Source organism: Nicotiana tomentosiformis, chromosome 4 (assembly GCF_000390325.3).
Source record: "Nicotiana tomentosiformis chromosome 4, ASM39032v3, whole genome shotgun sequence".
In the NCBI taxonomy this organism is placed as follows: Eukaryota; Viridiplantae; Streptophyta; class Magnoliopsida; order Solanales; family Solanaceae; genus Nicotiana; species Nicotiana tomentosiformis.
In genome coordinates this window covers 33,836,639-33,859,385 of record NC_090815.1, presented here as the reverse complement: position 1 = coordinate 33,859,385, position 22,747 = coordinate 33,836,639, and the positions used below count along the sequence as shown (strand labels likewise).

The window sequence follows — 22,747 nt, the reverse complement described above, 5'->3', positions numbered from 1 at the left end:
GCGAACGCATAAAGGTAGTCGCGTTCACGCAGAAGAATTGGGGGTTGCAAGTTCACGTGCTTTTCTTTATTGCAGTAGCGTAATGTTATTTTGGATAGCAACATTACTTCATTGAAGGTTCAGTGGAGGCGTCAGCCAGCCGAGGAGGCAATTTGGTAGACCGAGCATGATAGCGTAGCCGTTATCCTCATCTTTTCACCACTTCAGATATGTCTCTATACTTGTTCAAGGACGAACGTTTGTTTTAAGAAGGGGAGGATATAACGACCCGGCTTGCTTGAGTTGATTTGTCTTATATACCTAGGTTGGGTTGTACGAACTGTGATTCTCTAGGAGGCTCACAGTTTGCGGTATTCCATTCATGGTTGGGGATAAGGATTTGTCTTATATACCTAGGGATCAACTTGCCCTTCTTCCCGAACCTCATAACACCCTTCATGGGCGAAATTCGGAGCAAGACCCGCTCCCCAACCATGAATGCAACGTCGCTAACCTTCCGATACGCATAACTCTTCTATCTAGATTGGGTTGTACGAAGTAGATCTTGAATCAATTTAACCTTTTCCAAGGCATCCTGAATAAAGTATGTACCCAATAGCCTAGCCTCACCCGGCTCAAACCAACCCACCGGAGACCGGCACTACCTACCATATAAAGCCTCATACAGGGCCATCTGAATGCTCGACTGGTAACTGTTGTTATAGGAAAACTCCGTAAGCGGCAAGAACTAATCCCAAGAATCCCCAAACTCCATCACACACGCACAAAGCATAACCTCCAATATCAGAATAGTGCGCTCGGACTGGCCGTCTGTCTGAGGGTGAAAGGTTATACTCAACTCCACTCGCGTACCTAATTTATGTTGAATGGATCTCCAGAACCGCGATGTAAACTACTTACCCCGGTCAGAGATGATAGATGACGCCACGCCATGAAGCCTGACAATCTCGCGAATATAAACCTGAGCCAACTGCTCTAAAGAATAAGTAGTCACCACTAGAATAAAATGAGCTAACTTGGTCAATCTATCCACAATTACCCATACTGCATCGAACTTCCTCCGAGTCCGTGGGAGCCGAACAACAAAATTCATAGTGATCCGCGCCCATTTCCACTCTGGGATACCTCACCTTTGAAGCAATCCACCAGGCCATTGATGCTCATACTTCACCTGCTAACAGTTTAGGCACCGAGCTACATATTCCACTATGTCCTTCTTCATCCGCCTCCACTAATAGTGTTGCCTCAAGTCCTGATACATCTTGGCGGCACCCAGATGAATGGAGTACCGTGAATTGTGAGCCTCCTAGAGAATCAACTCACGCAAGCCATCTACATTGGGCACACATAGCCTGCCTTGCATCCGTAATACACCGCCATCCCCAATAGTGACCTCCTCGGCATTGCCGTGCTGAACCATGTCCTTGAGGAACTGGTTGGCCAAGGCCTGAACATCCAAGGCTAATGGCCTCTCTTCTACTGGTAGATTTGCTAAACTACCCAAGATTTCCGCCTTGCGACTCAAGGCATCGGCCACCACATTGGCCTTCCTAGGATGATATAGGATGGTGATATCATAGACCACTTAAGCAACTTTAACCACCTCCACTGCCGCAAGTTAAGATCCTTCTATTTGAACAAATACTGCACACTTTGGTGGTCGGTGTAGACCTCACAATGTTTCTTTGGAGACTTCAAGGTACACCTGCCTGCGTCCGCAAACCTCGGAGTCTCCTTCTATCCTGTTTTTCCTTATTGCATTACACTATCTCAGAAAGTGATGTATAAGATTGATCAAAATTGTTACTAGAGCTTGTGACTTATACTTCACCAGGTTTTGGGAATTGTACATTTTGAGTTACAGATCTTATTTATGCAGTTGTTCAAGTTTTCAGAGATTTTTAAGTTGTTATTTTAATTTTTTCGCATGTTGTTGGGCTTACCTAGTTTTAGAGACTACGTATCTTCACGACTTCCTATGGAGGGCATTTGGGATCGTGACAATACCGGTATGGGTCCTAGCGGCGCTTAACGCGAGTGCATGGATTCAGCTACTTTTGGAGACTTAGGGTATAGCTGCACGACGTTCGCAACCCCTGAAGTCCCCTTCCTTCCTATTATTGCTGTTCATTTAGATTCAAACAACTGTATTGTTTAGACTTTACCTGTAGCACTCTAGATGCTCATGTATTTGTGACTCCAAATTTTGGGATATGTTTAGATTATGTTATTTAGCATTATACCACTCTAATTCAGACTATTACGGTTATTATTGTTCATATTTTGATTTGAATTGTTAAAATTGGTTAAGTAACTTAGCTAACGTTGTCTTCCCTAGCAAGTGAAATGTTAGGCGCCATCATGATCCCCGAGGGTGAGATTCTTGGTCGTGACAGAAATTAACCATATTAACCTTAATTTGCTCATTGAAAATATAACAAATTACTGTTAGGCTCTTTACTCTAAGTGCAACTTTGGAAAAAAGAAGTTAATTCCTTCTTGATATCTTTGTATATGGTCAAAACCGGTTTTAACCTTCGTGTGATTAGTCAAAATTGGAACATAATGGACCGAAGGTCATCTTCGTAATATCGGGTATGAGATCCGAAGCCAGGTTCCCGAGCTCGAATTACTGAGACCATACAAATACCGAGCTCGAAGTCATTACCGAGCCCAAATCCAAATCGAACTATGAAGTGAAGGGGGGCTATCGAACTTAAATTCCAGAAACCGACCAATATCTAGCCCGATTCGATACCGAGCCCCGAGTCAATATCGAGCCCGAGTTAATATCGAGCTCTAAACCTGGAAATCGGCCAGTACCAAATCCGACCAAGATCGAGCCAGGAGATAAGAGCCGTTACAGCCGCACTAAGAGAGAGAATCTCGGCAGGAATTAGGGAAAAATTAATTCATCATGGGATACCCACTATGTATTTTTAATTATATTTAAAGTAGGATTCCTCCACTATAAGAGGGATATCTACTATTTTGTAAAGGGGATGAAGACATTAAGACACTCTCATATTATTCACAAACAGACTGATATCCATATAGAGATTATCCTCTTGTGAGCTTTATACATTGATTCATCTTGCTTGTTCATAAACTAGATTTCTATTCAATTTGGTTTGTATTTCATTCTTTATACAGTCAATACTCAACATTTTTCTATTTACTTTCCAATTTGTACCAAGTTATACCACGTATCCTTAGAACTACGTATAAATTCAACTCTATCCACTTTTTGGGTAAATAGTTTGGCGCCCACCGTGGGGCTAAGGATAACAGTGGTTGTTTTGTACGAATCTCTGTAAAACACACCATTTTACACTTGCTCTTGGAAGTATAGTTGATTTTAGGTTGAAAATGATGAATTATCAATTAATGGCCCTTCCTATCGACAATGAAGCTGGCCTTCAAGACGAGAACAACAACTTAACCCCCGGGGGTGGAAAGCCACTCGTCGATCCCGTTAGAGCTCGGGTCGAAGAGCCAATAGACGTTAATTCACATGTGGCCATCGAGGCAAACCAACATTCCGACCCTGAAAATAGCATTCAAGGTGGAACTCGCTCTGCAGCTCGAAATACTCAAAACACTGAGGAAAATAGAATCAGCTTGTATATGATTTTCGTGATGTTGCAAGCTCAACAAGTAGCAATAGCCCAGTTGTAGATCCAAACCCAGGCACCGACCAGACTCGAGCCCAGTCCACCCAAGAAGTCACCCACAAAACGGGCCCAACTATAGTAAGGTCAAATGAGCAACAATCGGGGACTAATCCCGAAATTGTTAAGATGATCGAAGAACAGACAAAACGAATAGAGTCAGGAGAAAAGAGGATCGAAGCAAACGACAAAAAAGTGGAAACGTACAACTCCAAGGTTGATCAGATCCTGGGGGCACCCCCGATATTGAAGGGCTTGGATTCCAAAAAATTCGTACAAAAGCCTTTCCCCCCAAGCGTGGCTCCTAAACCAATCCCAAAGAAGTTTCGCATGCCCGAAATTCCTAAGTATAACGGAACGACCGACCCCAACGAATATGTCACCTCTTACACATTTTCCATTAAAGGGAACGATCTAGAGGACGATGAGATCGAATCTATATTATTGAAAAAATTCGGTGAATCCCTGTCGAAGGGAGCGATGATATGGTATCATAATTTATCGTCTAACTCTATCGATTCTTTTGCTATGCTTGCAGATTGCTTCGTAAAAGCATATGCCGGGGCCATAAAGGTCGAGACCAGGAAGTCAGACCTATTCAAGGTAAGACAAAAGGATAATGAGATGCTAAGAGAATTCGTATCTCGTTTCCAAATAGAACGAATTGATTTACCACTTGTCACAGACGATTGGGCTATTCAAGCTTTCACTCAAGGTCTAAACGAACGAAGCTCGATGGCTTCACGGCGGCTGAAGCATAACCTGATCGAGTACCCAGCTATTACTTGGGCTGATGTGCACAATCGATAGCAATCCAAAATAAGAGTCGAAGACGACCAGTTGGGTTCCGGGCCCGTTGTTAAAAAGGACTTCGACCGAGAACCAAGGTCAAACAAGGATCGATATCGTCCATATAACAGAGATCATAGGGGGAAAGAACCAAGACGTAACCCCGTACAAGGCAATAAAAATAGTAATCGAGGCCAAGGGTCTCGGGGGATGATGAACAGGAATGGGTTTGATAGGCATACCGGACCCAAAGAAGCACCTCGGTTATCAGAGTATAACTTCAGCATCGATACATCCACTATCGTGTCAGCTATCGGACGCATCAAAGATACTAAATGGCCTCGACCTATGCAGACCGATCCTGCCCAGAGGAATCCTAATCAAATGTGCGAATATCATGGCACTCATGGCTACAGAACGGAATATTGCAGGAAACTAAGAGAGGAGGTAGCCCGGTTATTCAATAAAGGGCCTTTTGAGAATTTTTAAGTGACAGGGCCAAAAACCATGTCAAAAACGGGGGTTTCAATAGACAAAACGAACAAGAAGAGACACAACACACCATCCACATGATCATGGGTGGGATCGATACTCCCAGGGGGCGTGCTTAAATGCACTAAGATGTCGATTATAAGAGAAAAGCGATCTCGGACTCAGGATTACATCCCTGAAGGAACCTTGTCCTTTAATAACGAAGACGCGGGAGGAATCATGCAACCACATAACCATGCACTGGTAATATCTGTACTTATGAATAGAACTCAAGTTAAATGTGTGTTAATTGAGCCAGGTAGTTCGGCCAACACATTCGATCGAGTGTCGTAGAGCAACTCGGTCTACAGGACCAGGTCGTGCCCGCAACCTTGATACTAAATGGATTCAATGTGGCATGTGAAACTACTAAGGGCGAAATAATCCTGCCAGTTAACGTGGCCGAGACCATCCAAAAAACTAAGTTCCACGTGATCGAAGGCGATATGAGATACAACGCCCTGTTCGGAAGACCGTGGATCTACAATATAAGGGTTGTACCCTCGACCCTCCACCAGGTTTTGAAGTTCCCAACATCGGAGGGAATCAAAATGGTCTACGGGGAGAAACCGGCCGCAAAAGAAATGTTTGTTATCGATGAAGTGATTCCTATATCATCATTATCATCAGTAAAAGGATCGGATTCGAAGGGGGAACGGGATACCAAATAGCAATCACAAATTTTAGCTTCGACCCAATTAGAGAATCAGAAGACTGGCGAAGATGATGAACATGGGATCCCTCGATCTTTCGTGGTCCTCGATGATTCCGACGCTACCCAATCAACGGTCGAAGAACTTGAGCAAGTCATACTAATCGAATATTTGCTCGAACAAAAGGTATACCTTGGCACGAGGGTAGATCCCGAGCTCAAGAAAAAGCTTATTCAATTTCTTATATCTTACATAGATTGTTTCGCTTGGTCCCATCTTGACATGATAGGGATCCCACCGGAAATCACCACTCATAAGCTAAGCTTGGACCCAAGATTCCACCCGATAAAACAAAAATGAAGGGCCCAGTCCGAGGTCAAACACGCCTTCATCAAAGACGAGGTAACCAAACTTCTTAAAATAGGGTCCATTCAGGAAGTAAAGTACCCCGAATGGATAGAAAATGTGGTGGTAGTCCCTAAAAAGGAAAACAAGCTTAGAATGTGTATAGATTTTAAAGACCTGAATAAAGCATGCCGTAGGGATTCTTTTCCATTGCCTAATATCGATCGTATGATCGATGCCACGACCGGCCACGAGACTCTCAGTTTTCTCGATGCCTATTCCGGGTACAACCAAATACAAATGAACCCGGAGGATCAGGGAAATACCTCGTTTATCACTAAGTACGGGACTTATTGTTATAATATAATGCCATTCGGTCTAAACAATGTTGGTGCAACTTATCAATACCTAGTAAATCGAATGTTTGAAAAACAAATAGGAAAATCAATGGAGATTTATATTGATGACATGTTAGTTAAATCCCTACGAGCAGAGGACCATTTAAAGCATTTGTAGGAAACTTTCGACATACTAAGGGAATACAATATAAAGCTCAATCCCAAAAAGTGTACATTCGGAGTTGGCTCGGGTAAGTTTCTCGATTCATGGTGTCCAATCGAGGAATCGAGATCAACCCCGATAAAATCAAAGCTATTGAGGACATCACAGTGGCAGATAATGTAAAAATCGTACAAAGGCTAACGGGACAAATAGTCGCCCTGGGACGATTCATTTCGATGTCCTCAGATAGGAGCCACCAATTTTTCTCCCTGCTTAAAAAGAAAAGAAATTTTTCATGGACTCCGGAATGTCAGCAGGCTTTGGAAGAGCAAAAACGGTATTTATCGAGGCCTCCATTGCTTCATACCCCAAAGGAAGACGAACAACTTTATCTGTATCTAGCTGTCTCAGAGATAGCGGTAAGTGGAGTCCTAATTCCAGAAGAGCGAGGTACGCAATTCCTATTTATTATGTCAGTCGAACTTTAGGCGAGGCCGAAACTAGATATCCACACTTAGACAAATTAGCGCTTGCTTTAATAAGTGCCTCTAGGAAATTAAGACAATATTTCCAGTGCCATCCGATACACAAACCTGAGCTTTCAGGTCCATTGGCCAAATGAGCCATAGATATCGGCGGGTACGATATCGAGTATCGACCTCGAACCGCTATCAAATCTCAAATCTTAGCAGACTTCGTGGCTGACTTTACGCCGGCCTTCGTACCCAAGATTGAAAAAGAATTACTGATAAAATCGGGTACCTCTTCGGGAGTTTGGAACTTCTTTACGGACGGTGCCTCGAACACAAAGGGGTCCAGACTGGGCATCGTACTAAAATCGCCCACAGGTAATATAGTTAGACAATCTATTAAAACTACAAAGTTGAATAACAATGAGGCCAAGTATGAGGCCGTGATTGCAGGTCTCGAACTAGCTAGAAGTTTGGGAGCCGAGGTCGTGGAGGCTAAATGTGATTCCCTCCTCGTGGTAAATCAAGTCAACGGAACTTTTGAAGTCCGGGAAGATCTAATGCAGAGGTACTTGGATAAATTGCAAGTAACTCTACATCGATTTAAGGAATGGACTTTGCAACATGTACTTCAAGAGCAGAACAGTGAGGCCGACGCTCTTGCAAACTTAGGTTCGTCGGTCGAGGAGGGCGAACTTAACTCGGGGACTATTTTACAACTCATGAAATCAGTAATCGAAGAAGGCCACGCCGAGATAAACTCCATAAGTTTAACATGGGATTGGAGAAACAAATACATAGAGTACTTCAAGAACGGGAAGCTTCCATCATATTCAAAAGAATCGAGTGCTCTGCGCACAAAGGCAGCACGGTTCACCTTGTCCGAAGATGGAACTCTATTTAGGAGGACGTTCGATGGTCCACTAGCAATATGTTTGGGACCGGGAGACACCGATTATATCTTACGTGAAATTCACGAAGGCACTTGTGGAAATCATTTTGGTGCCGATTCATTGGTCCACAAAATAATCAGAGCAGGATATTATTGGATTGATATGGACAAAGATGCAAGGGAGTTCATTTGAAAATGCGACAAATGTCAAAGATATGCGCTCATGATTCATCAACCCGGGGAGCTTCTCCACTCGGTCCTATCTCCTTGGCCTTTCATGAAATGGGGAATGGACATCGTTGGCCCTCTCCCATCGGCCCTAGGTAAGGCTCAGTTTATTTTGTTTATGACTGATTATTTCACTAAATGGGGTGAAGCACAGGCTTTCGAGAAAGTCAGAGAAAATGAGGTGATAGACTTTATTTGGGAACACATCATATGTCGGTTCGGGATGCCATCCAAGATATGATAATGGAAAGCAATTCATCGGAAGCAAAGTAACTAAATTTCTCGAAGACCACAAAATCAAAAGGATCTTATCAACGCCTTATCATCCCAGCGGGAACGGACAGGCTGAATCGACCAACAAAACCATCATTTAAAATCTTAAGAAAAGATTAACCAATGCTAAAGGAAAATGGAGAGAAATACTACCCGAAGTTCTATGGGCATACCGCACAACATTGAAATCGAGTACCGGAGCGACACCATTCTCGTTGGTTTATGGCGCCAAAGCTTTTATCCCGGTTGAGGTCGGAGAACCTAGCATCAGGTTGTGATATGCAACAGATAAGTCGAATAACGAGACAATGAGCACGAGCCTAGAATTATTAGACGAAAAAAGAGAAGCGTCTCTCGTCCGATTAGCCGCCCAAAAACAGCGAATCGAAAGGTATTATAATCGAAGAACCAATCTTCGATATTTTAAAAGCGGGGACTTAGTGCTAAGGAAAGTCACCCTCAACACCCGAAATTCAAATGAAGGAAAACTAGGTCCGAATTGGGAAGGACCGTATCAGGTTCTCGAAATCGTCGGAAAAGGATCCTACAAGCTCGGTGTAATAAACGGCAAATAACTACCAAGCAATTGGAATGTGTCGTACCTAAAACGATACTACTGTTAAGGTACGACCCTCCTATATTTATTTATATTTCAAAATTAACCCTTGCAAGTGTTCGATCATAAACAAAGATGTATTATTCAACTCGAAGCCTTTAGGTCTGAAAGCATGCGTTGCACTCTTTTTCCCTTAAACCGGTTTTATCCTAAATGAGTTTTTCGGCAAGGTTTTTAATGAGGCAACCATTGATCGTGCTAACTTAGAACAATTCAACAGTATCCGAGGCCTCTTTACAATCAACCTCGAATACTGGGGGGTATTACCCTAAAATATATCAAGTTCGATTATCAAGTTCAATGCAAGGAAGTTACTTCGTGACAATAGGGTTTTGATAGGAAAACTTGTAAGAGCCAAATGGTCAAAACAAACCATGCTCGTGTAGTTTGCTCGATCCCTGGTACAAAACATGAACAACATGTACAATGACATAAATAGAAATTTCTCATTTATCTAAATCTCATATCTCAGAATCCATCCTCTATTTCGTAATCTATTATGCAACAGGCTCAAGGGCCGACCATTACCCCATAAATCGGGGACTGCCGACCGAAAGGTCAACGATATCAAGCCCCACATAAGCCAACGGGCTACATTACTTGGAGTACGAGCAAACGCTCACTCGACCATAAAGCCTATGGGCTACAACACTTTGAGTTCGAGCAAACACTCACTCGACTACTAAGCCTACGGGCTACATTTCTTCGAGTTCGAGCAAGCATTCACTCGACTACTAAGCCTACGAGCTACATTACTTCGAGTTTGAGCAAACACTCACTCGACTATTAAAGCCTATGGGCTATATTACTTCAAGTTCGAGCAAACACTCACTCGACTACTAAGCCTACGGGCTACATTACTTCGAGTTCGAGAAAACACTCACTCAACTATTAAAGCCTGCGGGCTACATTACTTCGAGTTCGAGCAAACACTTACTCGACTACTAAGCTTACGGGCTACATTACTTCGAGTTCGAGCAAACACTCGCTGAACTATTAAAGCCTACGGGCTACGTTACTTCGAGTTCGAGCAAACACTCACTCGACTACTAAGCCTACGGGCTACATTACTTGAAGTTCGAGCAAGCTTTCACTCGACTACAAAGCCTACGGGCTACATTACTTCGAGTTCGAGCAAATACTCACTCGGCTATTAAAGCCTGCGGGCTACATTACTTCGAGTTCGAGCAAGCACTCACTCGACTATTAAAGCCTATGAGCTACATTACTTCGAGTTCGAGCAAACACTCACTCGACTACTAAGCCTACGGGCGACATTTATTCAAGTTCGAGCAAACACTCGCTCGACTATTAAAGCCTACGAGCTATGTTACTTCGAGTTCGAGCAAACACTCACTCGACTACTAAGCCTACGGGCTATATTACTTCGAGTTCGAGCAAGTACTCACTCGACTACTAAGCCTACGGGCTACATTACTTCGAGTTCGAGCAAACATTCACTCGAGTATCAAAGTCTACGGGCTACGTTACTTTGAGTTAGAGAAACACTCACTCGACTATTAAAGCCTATGGGCTACATTACTTCGAGTTCGAGCAAATACACTCGACTATTAAGCCTAAAGGCTACTTTTTATTTCAAGTTCGAACAAACGCTCACTCTATTATAAAGGCTACAAGGAAAAACTTCGATCAAATTGCCTAAGACCTCGAACTCATAAAAATCTTCACAAGGCAGCGAATAAAATATAGACAAGTCGGGAAAGGAAAAGATCTTTTTATATATATAAGAGTATTTACAATGTCCGATCAGGACCCTACACAAAAAACAAAAATGGAAAAAACCCTAAGTTTCCTGGTTATCTCCGGGGGCAGTCTCTTCTCCATCGGGCTCCTCCCCGCTCTCAGACCCACTCTTGCTCTCTCATCATCATCATCATCAACATCATTATCATCATCGGAAGCCAAGGCTCCGGCATCGGCTTCAAGCTCTTTAGCCTTTTTTATCTCTTCGGTAAGATCAAAACCTCGAGCATGGATCTCCTCGAGGGTTTCCCTCCGAGATTGGCATTTGGCGAGTTCGGCAACCCAATATGCTCGAGATTGAGTGGTCTCGGCTGCCTTTTTCGCTTGTACTTGAGCGACTTTAGCATCGGCCCTATAGACGGCCACTAATGCATCCGCCTCGGCCTTTGCTTTTTCGGCTTCAGATTTGGCCTTGGCAAGTTCGGAAGCTAATCGAGCCTCGAGCTCCTCTATTTTCCTTGCTTGAACCAAGCTCTTCTCCTTCATGCCTTGAAGTTGACTTTCGGCCGATGATAATTGGGCTCGAGCAGTCTCTTTTTCTGCAGCGAGGCGGTTCATGCCTTCTTTCCACCCCAAGGTCTCCGCTCTTATCGTTTCGACCTCCTCACGAAGCAGCCCGATCACTTCAAGCTTTTGCTGCAGCTGTGAGATCGAAATATTAGCCACCGTTCCCGAAACGAGCCCATGAGCTTTTAAGATTATCATTACCTGCTCGGTCAGGTCAGTCTAATCTTGGTATGACATGTCCAACTCGGCTCGAAGATCTTTGATCTCTTCCTCTTTTTGCCCATTAAGAAGTTTGAGGGCATTTCTCTTCTCCGAAAGCACTCAGAAGTCGGCCTCACGTCGGCTCAGCTCTGTCTGATATTTGGAAAACTCCTCTTGATGAAGAGCTAAAACCTATACGAAAAAGAGAAGAGGTTAGGCAGAAAATGGAAAAATAAGACATCAACAAAGGGAATCGAGACTTACCCGATTCAGGGCTCGTTGAACCTCAAAGAAAAGACCCGACGCGTCATTCGGGCCGGCAGCATCCTGGATACCGGCAAATAAGTCACGAAAGGGGTCCTCACTCTCATGGGACCCGGCTACCTCGAGGGTCCCCAATGCTCGGGCTTCCCGAAATGCCCCTTCGGAAAAAGCGGGGAGAGAGGGCGAGTCTCCGATTACTATTGCCCCAAGCGAGTCGCTTGGGGCGTTCACCTCAGTTCGAAGAGCTTCAGGGTCGGCCCCTTCCGATATATCCACCGATTGATGACTTCGGTGGGAGGCATCCTCGATCTCCAACGACTCGGGGACTTTGTCCGAGTCCTTCTCCGATATCCCCTCAGTTCGAGATGGAGCCTCATCAACCGCCATCGACCCAGCTGCCTTTGGGGCATCAATGGAGATGTAAAAGCAAGAAGTGGTAAAAAGTGGGGCTATTTATAGAGTCGACAATGACGGTTCAGTGTCAACAATGGTCGACCATCGTCTGACACGCATTTAATGCCTTGGTAAACTAAACCGACGGGACATCTATCATGTACGTCATGGTCTGGCTCGGTACAAACGTCAGTTTTTATCGAGTCATACCGTTTGCAAATCATATTGTTTCTTGCCACATTCTTCTTGAGAAACGCAGGGACTATCTGTATACGGTCAAAACCGGTTTTAACCTTCGTGTGATTAGTCAACATTAAAGAATAATGGACCGAAGGTCATCTTCGTAATATCAGGTATGAGATCCGAAGCCAGGTTACCGAGCTCGAATTTCTGAGACCATACAAATACCAAGCTCGAAGTCATTACCGAGCCCAAGTCCAAATCGAACTATGAAGTGAAGCGGGGCTATCGAACTTAAAATCCAGAGACCGACCAATATCTAGCCCGATTCGATACGGAGCCCCGAGTCAATATCGAGCCCGAGTTAATATCGAGCTCTAAACCTGGAAATCGGCCAGTACCAAATCCGACCAAGATCGAGCCAGGAGACAAGAGCCGTTATAGCCGCACTAAGAGAGAGAATCTCGGCAGGAATTAGGGAAAAACTAATTCATCATGGGATCCCCACTATGTATTTTTAATTATATCTAAAGTAGGATTCCTCCACTATAAGAGGGATAGCTACTATTTTGTAAAGGGGATGAAGACATTAAGACACTCTCATATTATTCACAAACAGACTGATATCCATATAGAGATTATTCTCTTGTGAGCTTTATACATTGATTCATCTTGCTTGTTCATAAACTAGCTTTCTATTCAATTTGGTTTGTATTTCATTCTTTATACAGTCAATACTCAATATTTTTCTATTTACTTTCCAATTTGTACCAAGTTATACCACGTATCCTTAGAACTACGTATAAATTCAACTCTATTCGTTTTTCGGGTAAATAATCTTATTAATTCAAATATTATGTACCACAAAAAATGATCAAAATATCACTTAAAGTGGGCCGGAGAGAGTATATATATAGAAGTTCGATTAAATTCAAATTCTCGCCGAAAAATACATTATGAGGTAAATCACTCCCTAAAATAATGGCTCCATTTCCAGAAAAGACGAGTTATTGCTTCTATATTCCTTAGAGTATATGTTTCTAGATTATGTTGTGTAAATAACAATACCATTGCTGCTATTGTGCTAAAGTCGTCATGTGAAGATTTTTCTCCTTGAAAATGAAAATTATATTTCTTTCAAAATAAGCCTTAACATGTTTAATAAGATTTAAATTATGTACATTAACGGCATTAAACTTTTGGAAATATTAGTATCATTTAATCCATGGTTGCAGATTATACTTATAATTTTTATCAGGTCACCACTAATTAATGTTTTATATAATTTTAGTTGTAATTACCTTATAAGAATTTGATTGTTTAAATACATTAATCGCGGTAAATGTATAAAATTTAATCTCTTATTAATATTGATTTCGAACTTTAAAAGGCACTTCATATCAAGGAACATTGAGTTGACCTCTGTCTGAAATTCTTTGAGCAGAACTTGAAGGAGGTGCAAGAGTGCAATAATCAGAAGAGAGAGTAGTTGTCCACCTAAAAGAAAACCATGTCCAACCTTTGATATGAGCCGTTAGATCATTGACGCCCTTGATTCGACAACGGTATTAGAATAACTTTTAGTACAAATTTTTACCTAAGTAAATGCACAAAATATCCCAACTCTGAATCAACTCTTACACAAGTAGCCGTCCGAATACATTGATTATATAAAATCGCACACATATTATACCTATATTATACGACATTCGTGTGCTATTTTTAATTTAAGTAATTAAGGGCTGCAATTTAGGTCAATTCTACCTTTAAAATACTTGGCCAACATGCTGAATTGAATGGACTCCATTGGTCATATCCAGAAAAATTCAAGAAGTGGACTAAAACATATGACTGCTACCCTTTCAACATCATCCTCGTAAAAAAGATTAGAGAAGAAGAGGAAGAAGAAGAGTAATAATCATAGACTCAAAAACTGTAAAAACTAAAAACATAATCAAAATCGATATTGTCTTTGATTGAAGCTATCCGATGTATACAAGAGGCCACTAGAGTAGGGCCTAAATTTAGTACAAAATTTTGCTAAATCCTTTTCTTTTTACAATCGACTGCTCTGTACAATTCCAAGAAGGGGGGAAGAAAAAAGAAGAATAAAAAGACTATGGACAAACCCATATAACCCAATTTTGTTGAAGGGTTTTCTGGAGTTTAATTAATATAATTTGGAGTAATGTAAATTCAGTCATGCCAACAAAGGAGCATGACCACACATCTTTTGATTATGTAAAGCCTGGCCTTTTGCTGCCTAAAAACTCCTCCGAGCCCTCTACTTGAAATTAGCTTCCTCTTTGAACTTCCCATGTTGCTACTGCTCATCTTCATCTTTTACTTAAGGGTTTCTGTATTGGAATTCTTGGTATACAAAGAGAGAGAACTTTGATTTTGTTGTTGGTTTTGTTTTTGTGAAGAGAAGTTTGAATGGGGAAAGTGCAAGTACAATAAGAGGTTCTTATAGGGTGTTGAGAGAGAGTGTGCGGTCCTAACTTGTATTGGTCGAGTAAAGAACCAAATATAGGTCTCACTTTCCACTTGTAACCCACTGTCCCCACCCCAACAAGTGAATTAAATTAATATTACACTCATATATTATGTCCCCCACCCGATTTCGTCATAATAAGTTTAAAATATATTGAGAGGGTATTTTTCGTTTGTGTGTTAACATCATGTCTGATAAATGTTTCGGAATCAATAACAGAACAAGTATAGACTCGTGCTAGTTTGAGACAGTCTCTCGAAACGATTATGAAACAGTTTAATGAGGGTAATGCATCGATAGGTAAAGCTTGTTGCAAAAATTAGTTAAAGAAGATTAGGATTTATTAAAGTTTAAGGCGTGCTAAGAACACTGTGCTTAAGGATATTTTACCTACACAATAAAAAATAAATAGTCGTATCCTCCATGATTCAACAAGCTCTTCAAGTTATTAAACTGGGAACACAACTAGTAGAAAATTCAATAAAGAAACCCAGCATATAGGAGGAAGAAGAATATTCAAAAAGTTGTGCTATAAAATTGTGTCTTTAGCTCTCCAAAAACCATGTTTATATAAGTGTTACTCCAACGGTTAATTTGTAACGGCTAGTTTGACTATTTCAAAACGAGAGAAAGTTGATAAAAATAAGGGACACTTCCTTTTGAGATACCGACAAATTTCAATAATCCCCCACATATCTCAAAAGAAATATAATAATAAAGATAGAGATTATAATTTGCTGGGTTTCGGGTATAATAAAATATTTCTGGTGTCTTATAGACTATGAACCAGATATACATAAAATAAGATTTAACTTACAAAATAATTGATGAAGTTGACAACTTCTATGAACCAAATATTCTTGTTGTAAGCTAGAGATCTAATTCATCATATTACACCTTCACAATTTTTGTTGTTATCGCGGTTTAGCGCTAATAGGCCATGCGCGCGCCTGGTATTTATGAGAGCTCTAGAAATTTTGCCACAAATTTCATAGGATCTACCGCACTCCATACTCATATAGGTTCATCCATCAAGTGTATTTTGCATCGCAATACACCACCTACAAAAGGCTATGGATCGGATTATTGGATTAAGAGTTTAATAACTTAGCCTCATATTCCTTGCAGTCTTACACTATATACATATACACTATAGGAAGATACATAATTTAATAGTGCACATTTGATCAACTAATGACTTGTTATTACCCATATGAACATACTTTATGGGATCTCCAATCACAAAGATTGGGTTACCATCATTGTTGATACATCTCAAATTGGCAAAAGTCTCAATCGCTCGATGTTTCACTTATAAGTCAAAAGATCAGCCAAATCCTATTTTAACTACATCTAATATGTATAAAAAATTCTCTCTAAGCAATTGCTTTATCACATTATGTCTCAAGAGAATGTGTCTACTCTTTCCCTTGACAAATTTATTTTCTTACAATGACTATTGCACTTAGCAATCACAATTCATCGATATAAATATTGTCGGTTTAATTAAGCTCTAGTGGAATACTCGCAAAGAGATTGCTTAATCAGCCTCATTGCCAGGCAATTTTAATATCACAATACCTCACCAAAAGGTGATCATACAATCACTAGTGAGTTTTTCTCATCTGAATTAGAGATTCAATATCATCACTGTATCCTTCTAATACAGTGGAAAATTCACATACAGAATACTAACTCATAGTTGTTTACCCTAAAAATTGAGTAACAATTAAACTTATATTGTGGTTTTAAAGATATGTGATTTAAACCAGCACCAATTGATAAATGATGAATTAAATAGATAACTTGGACAATAAAATAAATCAAACCGGTCTACAAACGATGCCTCGACCTTAATTCAAGATAGTCTCGAGGTTAGTTACTATGAACAATATAGGATAGAACAAGCAGTGATGAACAGTAAGTAAGACAAAGAAAACAGCATATATGTATATTCTTATCAGTGAATAATGATGCCCTACAAATGATTGGAACTCCTCTTTATATAGTAGAGGAAACCTAATTATGGTACAACTCTAATAACGAAAATAGACCCCATGATTGGGACTAATAACCGCTTTGATTTGATCTGTTCCGGAATTTTCGCCGTGATCTTCGACCGATTGCTGACATCTCGCCATTCTGTTATTACGCCTTACTCGAAGTCAGTCATGTTTGATCTCGATTGTTGCTGGCCTCGATCTCAATGAATACTTTGATCTCCAGGCTCGACGTTCTATCTTCGAGCTCGAGCCCGATCTATTACGAGGTTACCCTCATGGCACTCCCATGCCGCCGAAATCGGGTATGCCCGATTTCGACCATATACAGATAATCCCCTTATTTTTTGGAGTGTAACGAGAAGAAAACGAATTCTAGAATTCGATTTAATACCTCAATCAATTATGACGTCAATATCGTGACGTAAGCGACATAAGCGACTGAAGCGTCGCGTCTGCAGAGTTTCCAAAAGCATTAATTAACGCCAGTTGATGGTCGGCCACCAGTGCTTTCAAACCGTCAAAGTGGCTATTATAAATAGACCACCTTCATAATCTTCTCAAACTTTACTTTCAAACTTCTTCTAATCTTCAAAAACTCTTCTATCTTCTTCAAGTTAATCAATTTTGCCGGTTTTTATTTACCAATCTCTTATTAAAATACAAATTCTGCCTTCTTCTTCCTTTAACCTCATATAGCAATGGTAAAAACATCAAAGACCGTTCCTCAAGAAGAAAAAGCCTCCTCATCGCGGCCGGCCGGTGACAAAACACCGGTGGAGCCACGTATCGAAGAGTGCATCCCCGGGCCATGCGAACTTAATTTCGACTTTAAAGTTGAAAAACTCTCTTCAGTTCCCGGCCGATGCGAGCCCATGTCTAGATACATCTGTTCGATATTCGAAGGCGATCTCGAGCAGGTGAAAAAGGACTGATACTGGGAGAATAAAGACATGGTGATTCCTACCCCTGAAGAGGACATCACCACTCATGTGAAAGGGTTCTTAAGTGTGTATACTTACCCTTTCACACTGGGCCCCATCGATCCTGTCATAATTAACTTCTACCGCCAATACCGGGTAACCCTAGGCCAGATCTACCCCTTTTTTTGGCACATTCTCACTTTGCTCAGATTCTTCTCGAGCAAGATCAAGGGGATGTATTTCACCCTCGATCATCTCATTAGGCTATATAGCCCCCGTCTTTATTGGGGTGGACTGATAAGGCTTCAGCGCCGGGCCACGAAGGTGCTATTCTCGAGCATAGACGAGGACAAGGACCGAGGATGGATGTGCCGGTTTGTCCGAGTCAGGACCTCCGATTTAATCCCCGCTGAGAAGATGCCATTCCTCGAAGAATGGAACATGAAGCGTAAGAAAAACTTCACCGATAACGTTTGATTACATGTTATGTTTCCTTTACCGCTTCTTATCTATATTCTTCTTTATGGTGCAACTTCCCCCTGGTTTCCTGGCGCAGTCCCGGACCTTGCAGGTTAGGTTCGACAACTGGTTTCAACTTCTTCATATGCTGAGCGCTCGTGGCATGATTTGGCCAAGTGTCGATGGGAGGACAAAAATCATGGTAAGTTCCCCCGTCCGTGTTTGATGCTTTCCTGTGAAATACTTCCTTTTAACTTGATTTCTTCTTATACAGGTCTTGGATATAGTGTTATTATGAGGCTGCCTCCCCTAGAGGAAGATGAGGTCCCGAAGACGACCAAAGACAAGAAAAGTAAAAGGGCCTCGCCACCAGATACACCAAAGCCCAATAAAAGCAGGCTCGAAAGTCGAAGACTGATCTCGCCTTTTTTCTTGTCGATGTAGTCCAAATGCTACGCGATGAAGACGAGGAGGAACAGGATGTCGACTGCATGCTGGTGGCTCGGAAGAGAGAGGGAATCAAAGTTTTGAGAACTGCTGAGCCGGTGACGGTCAAGGAGGTTCAGCTGTAGACCGAGGTGATCTCGAAGGAAGGTTCGAGCAAAGTCCCCGAGTCATCGAGTGTTGAGGATGCCTTCTGCCGTGATGAGCAACCGGTGGGTGTGCTCGAAGGGTCTAGTTCTGAGGCCCTTCAAAGAGAAGAGAATACCCCAAGTGAGTCGCTTGGGAAAATTAACATTGATGATTCGCCGCCCGACCCCACGTTCTCTGAGGGGCAGTTTCGGAATGCCCGGTCCATGGGGACACCTGATGTTGGGACGGCCTCCGAAGGGGATGATATATTTCGCGGTTGCTTCGCAGGAGTCGATGATGTTTTCGACCTGGACGCATCACTCATTTTTTATGAGTCTCAGCGGCTTCTGATCCAAGTGAGTTTTACTTGTGGTCGATGATGTTACCATGCTTGCGTTTGTTCTTATTTCTCAAAGTCTGATTTTATTTCTTTCTGCACAGGCTATGACGCTTCATCGAGAAGCGTCCTCCAAATAACGGGCTGATCTGGCCCGATGTGAGGCTGATCTCAAAAAGCTTATGGAGGGGAGAGAGACGCCATCAAACTCCTCTATGTGCAAAAAGAAGAGGAGATCATGAGTATTCGAGTCGAGCTGACAAGAGCTCGTCAAGATCTGACCGAGCTCATTGAGCAGATAATGTCAATTTTTGGGAGCTTGTTATGTATTAACTTGATATTGGCGACTAACACTTTGATTCTGCAAGTTCAGCAGAAGGCCAAATTGGTTGAGCAGATTCAGGAGGAAGCCAAGATGAAAGAGGCAGAGACTTTGGAGTGGAAGCAGAGCATGGGCCGTTTCGCCTCGGAGAAAGATGTTGTTCGGGCCCAACTGTCTTCGGTTGAGCGTCAACTCCAAAGAGTGAAGGTGGAGAACTTGGCCCGAGCTCAGAAGGTTGAAGAGCTCGAGACTCGATTGTCCGCTGAGCTTGCAAGGTCCACATCCGAGGCAGAGGTGCTCGTGGCCTTCTACCGAGCCGACGCTGAAGCCGCTAACACTCGGGAAAAGGAAATTTCTGATGCTGCTGAGGTTAGATTGTCCCGTGTTGCCGATCATGCTAGGCGCCAGTCTCGAAGAGAGACTCTTGAGGAGGTGCATGCTCGTGGCTTCGACCTCACGGCTGATATCGAGAGGTCGAAAGTTTTGGAGGACGAGGCCGGAGCTTTGCTTTCCGATGATGAAGCCTTTGTGAGTGGATCTGAGAGCGGAGGAGATGAAGATGAAGCTCCCGAAGATGCAGTTCCCGAGGCGGACTAGGCACTTAGGATTTTTTTCTCCTTTTATATTTTGTGTAAGACCATGTGTGGTCTTTGTAAATACATTGCATATATGAAAGATTCCTTTTCTTTCTGTTTCATCTCTAATTTCTGACTTATGATAAATTCTGTTTTGCCTTTGTCTTGTGAAAACTTTGTTGTAATCGGGTTGATGTGGCCTCTATAATCGAGTGAGCAACAACTCGAACTCAGAGTAGAACAAACCCTTAGTTTTTTTAGTTAAGCGAAGGCGAGTCCCCGAGCTCAACAATATGTTTAGGATTTTGATTTCAGATGGCTTTATCGAAGCCGTAATTGTACTGTTTTTGTAGCCGAGTTCGAGTAATTTTCGAACTCACACTAACAGACCCCTTAACCTTTTATATTAAATAATGATGAATCTTCAAGCTATATTCGATTCAATTTTATTTGAGCTCGGAATAGTGGAATCCTTAGGTCCGAAGTGAGTGAGAACAAAATCTCGAATTTGTAAGCACGTAATTTTTGACCCGCGCAACTTTTAAAAGTAGTATTTCAAAAATAATTGTTTATTTTCATTTTTATAAGATTTCAGTCAACTTTTAGTTTTAATTTTAAAATATAAGTTTGAAAACACAAAAATAGTTTTATAACATTTTTTTAGCTTATTAGTATTTTATAATATTTATAATATTTTTTTTAAAAATAATTTATTTTAATATATAATTCACTTTAATAATGTATTCTTATTAACTAAGATTAACTAGTATATTTTGGTAGTATTTTTATTTTTATTTTTTTCAATGAGAGAATTGAATTTAGGCCAAATAGGAGCTCATTTTCGGATTCTAGTGGCCCAACAAGACAAAGGCCCATTCTTTCCAATCCCCTTTAGGCCAAATCCTTTTCTCATCCATCAAACCCCTCTCTTAATCATAGCCACTGATCTACTTTCATCCAAGGGCCAATATTAATTCGCCACCCCAAATAAAACCTAACTATTCTCCTAATTCTAAAACAGAAGAGAAGCATCCACAACCTGCACCAAAAAAAAGAAGGCAAAGAGTGAAAAAAAAAAGGAACTGAGGGGAAATTAAGGGAACAAAGGAAGGGGAAAGGGAATTGGAAAGCAGCAACGAGTAGGAATGGGGGGAAGTTACAAAAACAGAGGGAATAATTGAGGGGAAAAGCTACAAAATCTCATTACTTCGAAATGAAAACAGTGTGTTCATTTTCCCATCCTCCTTCTCGCACGTTACACAATTTCGAGTTGGGTTCATTTGATTCGAGTTTTTCGGCGAGTTTCGAGGTCGTCGAAGGTCGTAGGCCGAGGTTTCCAGGTAGATTCGCGGTTCCGTCGAGGTTGTCGCTGTCTAAGTTTTCCGGTGTTAAGCATTTTCAGATTTTATTTATCTAAGGTCTGTTTCTTTATCTGCGACTTTATTTTGTTCTTATAATGCTTGTCGTTTTGTCATTTGTTCTATGTCAGCACGTCTTTTATTTTTTTTTTATCTTGATTGATTAATCAATTTCCTTGAAATAATTTGTTTGAGTTGCTTTGGGTATGTGACGGTGATTTAGATGAATTAGTTTCCTTTATTGTTTGGCCTTGATTTGTAAAATAACATGCTGGGAAGATAACTATGAAAGCACAAAGAGTTGTGGGCTTCTGTTGATTTAAACTGATAAATAATGGACTGTAAAAGTTAGTTCTCAAAAACTAAAATGGACAATATGATAGGCCGAATGATTTGTTCTTATACAACCCAATATAATAAGAGTTATAATCTGGCCCTATTATATAATAGGTAATTGCTTGATAACTCCGTAATCTTGTTGCTGCTTCAGTTATTCCACAACTCATTAATCCCTTCATTTAATTCACCACTAGTCTAGTAATTGGAAAAACAGTCCTAAGAGGCACACTATTAGCAATTCATTATGTTGTAAATATTTATAACAACTTATTTGTGTAATTGATCTCATGAATTCTTTGGCTATGATCGAGGTCACCTCTCCCACAATAAATTTCCATAACTCATGATCCTCATATTTGAATCTCAAATTAGTTTAGGACAATTACTCATGAATATCGGAGCTGAATTTAGGCGCGATTAATAAATCATTGTGATTATGGGTACGGTTCCCGTGACATAGTCATGATACATAATCCCAATTTGAGTGTGCGTTTCACGTGACTCGACCATAACTTCAAATAATAAAAAAATAAATATGTCGTAAATCGCGCGTGCATTTCATATGGTGCGGTTTGTAACATGTATCAAATGACAAGTACACAACATCGTGACTTGTTCCATAAATAATTTCATAAATAATTAAAAGCGGTTAGAAGATAAAAATACACAATAGGTTTAAAACATATATTAAATCAAATAATTAGGCCAATTATTAATAGTTGAGCGACTGTGCTAAAATCACGGAACCCCGGGATGCCTAACACCTTCTCCCGGGTTAACAGAATTCCTTACCCGGTCTTCTGGTTTTCGCAGACTTTAAACGGAGTCATTTTTTCCTCGATTTGAGATTTAAAATAAACCGGTGACTTGGGACACCATAAATTATTCCAAGTAGCGACTCTGAAATAAATAAATAATCCCATTTCGAACAATGTCACCTAAATTGGAAAAACTCCCATATCCCTCCCGTTCGGGAAAAAGGAAGTGTGACAAAACTCTAAGTGTATTGGCCCTTAGGCTCTTTAGGTTGGGCCGATATGGTCTCTAAAAGATGGCTACTTTTTTCCTTTTTTGGCTTAGAAGATTTAG

General features: G+C 41.2%; 3 protein-coding genes across 3 annotated transcripts; 2 read left to right on the top strand and 1 right to left on the bottom strand.

Annotated features, from left to right (window-relative positions):
* Positions 1-7,520: 7,520 nt before the first annotated feature.
* Positions 7,521-8,045, top strand: LOC138909486 (uncharacterized). Its single transcript, XM_070200686.1, has one exon. It carries the CDS (start codon positions 7,521-7,523, stop codon positions 8,043-8,045), a length of 525 nt encoding a protein of 174 aa, XP_070056787.1.
* Positions 8,046-14,229: 6,184 nt separating this feature from the next.
* Positions 14,230-14,741, bottom strand: LOC104110136 (small polypeptide DEVIL 6-like). Its single transcript, XM_009619579.4, has one exon. The coding sequence runs from the start codon at positions 14,616-14,618 to the stop codon at positions 14,475-14,477; it is 144 nt and encodes a 47-aa protein (XP_009617874.1). The 5' UTR covers positions 14,619-14,741; the 3' UTR covers positions 14,230-14,474.
* Positions 14,742-19,302: 4,561 nt separating this feature from the next.
* On the top strand, positions 19,303-19,983 carry LOC138909485 (protein MLP1 homolog). The gene has a single exon (XM_070200685.1). The coding sequence runs from the start codon at positions 19,303-19,305 to the stop codon at positions 19,981-19,983; it is 681 nt and encodes a 226-aa protein (XP_070056786.1).
* Positions 19,984-22,747: the final 2,764 nt, after the last annotated feature.

Coding starts and splice junctions, on each gene's coding strand:
- LOC138909486 (XM_070200686.1), top strand. CDS start 7,521: ATGCAGAGGTACTTGGATAAATTGCAAGTAACTCTACATCGATTTAAG.
- LOC138909485 (XM_070200685.1), top strand. CDS start 19,303: ATGAGTATTCGAGTCGAGCTGACAAGAGCTCGTCAAGATCTGACCGAG.
- LOC104110136 (XM_009619579.4), bottom strand. CDS start 14,618: ATGAAGATGAGCAGTAGCAACATGGGAAGTTCAAAGAGGAAGCTAATT.